General features: G+C 39.3%; 1 protein-coding gene across 1 annotated transcript; it reads right to left on the reverse strand.

Moving 5' to 3' along the window:
* Positions 1–5,679: 5,679 nt before the first annotated feature.
* On the reverse strand, positions 5,680–6,768 carry LOC116861101 (olfactory receptor 2G3). The gene has a single exon (XM_032847584.1). It carries the CDS (start codon positions 6,766–6,768, stop codon positions 5,680–5,682), a length of 1,089 nt encoding a protein of 362 aa, XP_032703475.1.
* Between the last annotated feature and the right edge of the window lie 1,027 nt (positions 6,769–7,795).

The raw sequence follows: 7,795 nt of genomic DNA on the forward strand, positions 1-7,795 counted from the left end.
AGTCAGTTTGAGAGATTCTCTCTCCCTCTCCCTTCCTCTTTGCTCCTCTCTCCACATCCTTGTGCTCTCTCTCTCTCTCCGATAGTAAATAAATAAATAAATAAATAAATAAAATCTTTAAAAAAAGAATGGTTATTCAATTCTGCCAAATGCTTTTCCTACATGGATTGATATAATAATGATTTTTATCCTTTATTTTGTTAATATAGTGTATCACACTGATTGACTTGCAAATACTTAACCTGTCCTTGCATCTCCAGAATAAACCCCACTTTCCAACGCTGAGTAATGTTTTTAATATATTTTTAAATATGATTTGCTAATATTTTATTGAGGAATTTTCATCTATGTTCACCAAGAATATTGTGTTGTTGTTTTCTCTCTTTTTTTGTAATTAATGTCTTTTTTAATTTTTTAATTTTTTTAAAGATTTTATTTATTTATTTGACAGAGATCATAAGCAGGCAGAGAGGCAGGCAGAGAGAGAGAAGAGGAAGTAGACTCCCCGCTGAGCTGAGAGCCCAATACGGGGCTCCATCCCAGGACCCTGAGATCACAACCCGAGCCGGAGGCAGAGGCTTGAACACACTGAGCCACCCAGGTGCCCCTTAATGTCTTTTTTTAGAGTAATTCTGGCCTCAAAAATATTTTTGAAAGCTTCTTTCCATCTTTTACTTGTTTAACAGTTTAAGGAGAATAGATATTAAATTTTCTTTAAATGCTTGGTAGAATTCAACTGTGAAATAATATGGTCCTAGAATTTTGCCACTGAGAGTATTTTTATTACAAAATCAGTTTTGTTTCTAGTAATTGGTCTGCTCACATTTTTTTATTTCCTTCTGATTCAGTATTGGGCAATTATGTTTCTGGGAATTTTTCTATTTATTTTAGTTAGTATAATTTTTTTGTCTTATAATATTTCATAATATTCTCATACAATTCTTTCTTTTTCTGTGGCATCACTTTTTACATCTCCTCTTAATTCTGATTTTATTTAGATCCTCTCTTTTCTTTTCTAGTTGAGCCTAGCTAAATGTTTATCAATTCGGATTATATTTTTGTAGAAACAGATCTTAGTTTCATTGTTCTTTTCTATTGTTTTGGTTAATCTCTATTTCATTTATTTTTCCTCGGATCTTTATTATTTTTTTTTCCTTCTACCAACTTTGGACTTTGTTCTTCTTTTCCAGTTCTTCATGTGTTAAGTTAGATTGTTTATTTGAGCTTTTTCTTGTTTCTTGAGACAGATTTGTATCACTATTAGAACGGTTTTGCTGCCTCCTAAAGATTTGAACCATTGTGTTTTCATTTGCATTTGTTTCCATGTATTTCTTAATTCATTTTTGATTGCTTCACTGACCTTTTTGTTGTTTAGTATCATATTAGCCCCCTAGTGTTTATGCTTTTATCAGTTTTTATTTTCTTATGATTGATTTCTACTTTCATACAGTCATGGTTGAAAAGATGCATAGTATGGTATTAATCTTAAATTTTTTGAGATTCATTTGTGGGCAAACCTGTGCACTATCCTATAGAATGTACTATGTGTGCTTGAAAAGAAAAGTGTGTATTCTGTTGTTTTGCCATGGAATGTTCTGAATATATCTGTTGGGTACATCTGGTCCAAATGTTATTCAAAAACATTGTTGTTACCTTGTTCATTTTCTGTTTGGATGATCTGTCCACAATATAAGTGAGCAATTAAAGGTCACTACTATTATTGCATTATTGGCTATTTCTTCTTTTATGTCTGTTAATAATTGCTTTATATATCCATGTTGGTTTCATAAATATTTGCAATTGTTATATCCTCTTGTTAAATTATTCCCTTTATGGATATGTAATGTCCTTTGTGTCCTGTTATAGTCTTTTTAAAATCTCTGATCTTATTTATTTATTTATTTATTTTGTTACTCTTAGGAAATATCACTTTTGACTGAACTCGGACTTAGAGGTAGAAGCTCTCAGAGAGAACAACCTCGATCTCTTGACATTCTGTTCCTAGTGGTTTTTCTTTGACTTCCTTCATTTTCTTGGCCGAAAGGTGAGCATATTCCACAGCCTCTTTCCTAATTTCTTTTGTACACTATTTCTTCAGAGTAATATACTAACATTTGTGTTGGAGGACACATGTAGTAACAAGATACTGAACCTTGGGTGCTTTAGTTCTAGGTTTTTTACCTTCTTTGCTGAAGGATTTTATCACAGCATACTGGTAGACATCCTCTTCTCTAGAGATATTGAAAAATTTGCAGGTTCTGCTAATTCTTTTGGGCCCCAGGCAACAAGGCACATTACTATCAGTGAGTCTAGGAATATTCTTCTCCCCTTTTTTAATAATGACCAATTTGAGAATTGGCATCCACAATGCAACCCTGAATAGATTTGCCCTTTCTTTCTCCAGTCCTCCTTAGTCTTTGGCAGGCTGAACAGTTATTTCTCTTAAAGAGATCAGTTACATTATCTTAAATATAGGAATAATCTTGTGTGTGATCATACCTTGGTCAGACTGTGTGTGGTGACTTGCTACATGGCTAAGTGGCTGGGGTGGGGGAGATGTCCCATAGCATTCCTTTTTGAGGATGCCCTGAAAGAGTAGACAGAGAGCTTAAGTGAACACAGGATAGGACATTCCCTGGGCTTTTCATACATAGTGTCCTTGCAGAACAGTTAAAGTTTAAGAGAATGTATGCTGGGGAGTGTCAGGGCTATGTAGAGAGAGAAGCCTGTCAGAGAAGTTGAATCTGAGGTAGGTACAAACCAGGTTATCTTAGCATGCTCAGCGCAAAGACCACCTTGGCAGCATAGCTGTAGCTGAGGCAGACATGGACCAGAGTTTCCTAGAGTGCTCCATGCATGGGAACCTGGCAGGACAGTTGAAGCTAAATAAGAATGACCCAGGAGGTATCAAAGTGCTCTGCACTGGAGGTGCCCTTTTACATCATCTAGAGCAAAGTGGTGCAGGCCTGGAATGTTTCATGCTGCTTTCTGCCTGTCACTTTGGCAAGATGAATAGAAGAGTGGTGAATCTTGAAGGGGCATATCCAGTTATGCAATATACAGGACCACCTTAGTGGGTCAGCTAGGGATGGTGTGGGTTAGGGGTCCATAGCTCACTTAGGTGGTTGACCAGCTAGGGAACACAGAGCCTGCTCCTATTACCACTATCAAAATCATGGGAGAATGTAAACCGTGTGCTTGTCAACTCCTCAAACCCAGAAAGGGTTCCCACAGCTAATATAATTTAGTAGGATTATTTATATAAAAGGGCTGGCTCTTTTATATTCTAGTTGCTCTTTTATTTATTTATTTGACTCTGAATACTTGGTTACCTTTCAAATTTATTTCCAATCATTTAGAGCTGGATTAATGGGAAAAAAAGGTGCCTTTTGACTCTGACAACTGCTGCTCCCCCCAAATGTCAAGGATTGATATTTGATGCCATTATCCCCAGTAAGGCTACAGATGAATCACTTCCTCTCTTCCCCAGCCCTCAGACCCACTCACCCACCAAGGGCTTTCACATCATGTTGATGATAAACTCACTGTCCAGGAGGATCCAGACTTTCTCCCTCTGGCAGAGCAAAGGCAGGCCTTCTGGTTGGCCACTGAATCCCTGGGTGCCTGGGAGAGGCCTCAATTCCTCCTTCTTTCCTCTCTTGCCCCAGAATGGCACCCAATTTTCCCAAGCCAGGTATATATCTTAGGATGAGGTGTGTGTTCTCATGGTTTGCCTGGTGGTACAAGTAGAAGGGTAGGTTTGTGGGGTGCATCTTCTCTCATGGTGGTGAAGGAGGCATTGGGGGAGTTGAGACCTGGTGACTCTCAAATAAAGTACTCCTTTCTTCTGCTCTCACTTTTATCCCACAGGGCTGCATCTGCACTTTAAGCAAACCCCATGACCTTGTCCTCATTGGCATGGTATATGCCCATGTGCTAGCACAAGTAATGTAGCATGAGGAGGAGGAGGAGGCAAATCTGGAGGAAGGATACAGCTGTGATCATACCTGCAGTGATGGTGATGTCTGTTCCCCACAAGGTGATGAACATGCCAGGTTTGAGCTGGTGGCAGGGCTGTGACATGCTGTTGGGGCTGCTTATCACTGACAGGTGTGGGGCATTAACTGAGACAGAGGCTGAGAGAACCGCAGAGTGTTGGTGAGGGCTGTGCCTGCTTGCTCCTGACCCTCAGCAGACTATATTCTAGTTGCTCTTTTAAACTTTGGCTTTTTTTCTGTTCTCCTAATCATCTGGGCTGGTATGGATTGGTGGCCTGGGAATTACTGAGTCAGAAGGCTCCTTATAAAACCTGGACCCTGTTCCCTCTGTTATCATAGCAGAGAGAGAACATAAACCATGGTGCTTGCCATTTTCTCTGCCCCAGGGAGAGTTCCTGCCATTTTTCCACTGTAGGCAGATTTTTAAGGGCTAGGTAATTTAGAGTCTAGCTTCTGTTTTAAATGATGACTTTGTGTGTCTCAGGACATCCAGGACTGGTGTGAGATAGGGTCCCAGGGATCCCTGAGGCAGCAGGCAGGGTAGGGTGCCCAGAACCTGCTGTGTCTGCAATATCAAGATAGAGAGGGACCATAACCATGGCACTTGCCAGCCTCTGTGATTTGGAGAGATTTTTCAACACTTCCCCCACCACTTGGCAGGGTTTTAGGGCTTGCTCCTTTATATCTCTTTGCTCCTTTAAGCCATAACTTTTTTCTGTGCCCCAGGGCAAATGAATATCCTCACCTCCTCTCACTATCACTCCCCACTGCAGTTTTCAACATCAGGGGTGGAGGTTCGCTTTGTTACTGTATCTCTATCTCTTTTGTTATTCCCTATGAAACCTCTCTGGTTGAACAGAAGCTGTTCAGTTAGTTCTCAGTGTTTTTTTTTTTTTTGGAAGATTTTGCTCTATCAATTGCTGTAGATTTGGTGTGTCTATGTGAGTTTAGGGTCTTCCTACCTTATCATCTTACATCAGGCCTTCTCCCAGTAGGCACTTCTTTTTTGCAGTTACAATGAAAATAAAAATTACTATATGTATTTTAGAATCTGAATATTCACATTTAACTGAGAAAATATCAATAAAATGAGTAACTGTGAAAACTGCCATTTTTTTGATGTTCTATTTACAAACAATGTCAAGAATAATGTCACCTAGTGATAAGGCACAGCTTCTTATTTCTGAAATGAAATCTAGCCTGGAAATGGGAATAAGGTAGCATCTTTTTGGGTAAAACAAAAAAGAAAAATAAGATGCTTAGTATATTTTGTTTCTCTTCGTCTTTCTTGGTAGTTGTTTTTAAATGAAAATATAGAAAAGAACAGTTATTATGATATCCTTTTTTAAATAAACTGATAGTATGAGAATATGTTTTTTCTGAGTTGGTAGGGGAAGTACATATATAAAGTGCTTCTTTTCCAACATGAAGCTTTAATGAAGAGACATTATAAAGTAAATTTAAGGTATTAAAACACTAAATAATTCATCAAAATGAAAACAACAAAAAGTGAATTGCAACCCAGACAATTGGTAAATATGTAATTATTTACTTTTATTGAATCCCTGAGAATAAATGTCAGAAATAAAATATAAACTTTGTGGTGAGGGCTACAATCTATACAAAGGTCTCTTCCCTGTGGCTCAAGCTCTGAATTTACATAAGCATATATTTTGTTTAGTTACCCGTATGAGAGGAAAATCTTCCTTGTTAGATTAAGTAAATGTAAGTTAAACTGGCATGAAATTGGGAAATATGGTAATGTGGTTTGGCTAATAGAAGCTGGGTGACTGACTACATGTCTTGGAAACACTTCCTTGAACATCATGTTTGTAGGGAGCACATTTTTTTTTGACAGAAGTGTTTTCAGAGCTACTTTCATGTCCTTGTTCCTTAAAGTGTAGATAATAGGATTTAAGGTTGGGGTCACCATGGTATAGAAGAGGGAGATAAACTTGCCTTGGTCCTGAGTATAGCTGTTACTTGGTTGCAGGTACATGTAGATTATGGTGCCATAGAAAATAATTACCACTGTAAGGTGGGAGGAGCAAGTGCTGAAGGCTTTGTGCCTTGCTTCCACTGACTTTATCTTCAGCACAGCTTGACTAATAAAGCCATAGGAGATAAGAATGAGTGCTGGGGGGATTAGAAGAAACAGGACACTAACCACAAAAAGCACCAACTCATTGACAGTGGTGTCCACACAAGCCAATTTGAGAAGAGCTGGTATTTCACAAATAAAATGATCAAGTCTATGGTTGTCACAAAGAGGCAATTGTAAGGTAAAAGTAGCATGGATCAGGGAATTAGCCAAACCACTGAGCCAGGAGATGGATGCTAGCTGTTGGCATAGCCGTGGGTTCATGATAGTCACATAGTGAAGGGGCTTGCAGACAGCAATGTAGCGATCCAAAGCCATTACAGCCAGAAGGATACACTCAGTGGAGCCCAGTGCTAGAGATATATAGAGTTGTACCATACAACCACCATAAGTGATAGTCTTCTCTGGACCTCGCAGGTTAACTAGGGTCTGAGGTGCGAGGCTAGTGGTGAAGCAGAGGTCCAGCAGTGAGAGGTTGCTGAGGAAAAAGTACATAAGGGTGTGGAAAAGGGGATCCAGGTATGAGATAATGATGATGGTGAAGTTCCCCACAAGCGTCAGGAGGTAGAAAAAAAGGACAAATACAAAGAGTGCAGCCTCCAGGTGAGGATGGTCTGAGAAGCCTAGAAGGATGAAACCCATCAGGGAAGTGTCATTGGCCCTTTCCATTTCTACAGAGGGAACTGCTTCTGCTAAGACGGAAATGAGAACAGGTACATGTGAAACAATTTATCATAGACTCACAATGTACAAGTTGAAGGGGTGAAGGAAAGAAACTTGTGCAACTTAATTTTTTACCCTCAATATGTAGTTGATTCAGAATATCAATCAAGTCCAATGACTCTCCCAAACTTTTGAGTGTTTTCAACTTTGGAGTTGTCTGGACACTAACTGCTAAAACCAATCAAGTGTAAATTTGTACATATATCAAAAAACATGAGATCATTTCTACTGAAATTAACTATCTCTCAAAATAAAGAAGCAAGTGTCATCTCCATGGTTTTAGCTGTCAACAAAAATATGCATGCAAAATACAATATTCAGTTCTTAACATAGGGAGAAAAGGGAATGGGAAATTTCTCCATGTCTTTCCTCTTTATAACACATTCTTACACAGTCCTGTGTGTACACTATATCAACAGAGAAAAGTAAGGTACTCATGGCTTTAAAACTTTATCTAAAGATTATAAAACAAAGTTGAATAATTAAATATTTAATAATTTTTATTTTAAACTAAATTTTTGGTTTTGTGGCTGCCACCATGTGCCATGCCCAGCTACCAGGTGCACAGCTGTCACTACGCATTCCATGCAGCTGCCACCCCCCACTCAGCTGGTACATCTTTTCCAACCTCCAGAATGCGGCATGTGCTCCCAGCCAACATTGCACACCAGACCCAGCTATGGCCAGCCATTCTGACATGCACACCCAGCCTCATATCACCAGCCATCCTAGCAAGCTGTCACTGCAGTGCTTCAGGGGACCTGGGATATGACTAGAGGTCCATCATGAACTGCTGCACTTCCAAGATTCCCAATGAGGACAACCCTTCAAGCTAGCTTGCCTGTGTCCCACTAACACCACAAAGAGTAAGTATAGCCCACAAAAGGCATAGAAGAAGTGCAGACAATTGCACTGTAAGGGAAAGTGACTCAGACAAAATAGCAGGGGATAAGCAACACACAAAGAAGACTCT

Source organism: Lontra canadensis, unplaced genomic scaffold (assembly GCF_010015895.1).
Source record: "Lontra canadensis isolate GAN:19392208 unplaced genomic scaffold, GSC_riverotter_1.0 scaffold190, whole genome shotgun sequence".
Classification (NCBI taxonomy): Eukaryota; Metazoa; Chordata; class Mammalia; order Carnivora; family Mustelidae; genus Lontra; species Lontra canadensis.

Excerpts from the sequence above, each read along its gene's own strand:
- LOC116861101 (XM_032847584.1), bottom strand. The coding sequence starts at position 6,768 with ATGGAAAGGGCCAATGACACTTCCCTGATGGGTTTCATCCTTCTAGGC.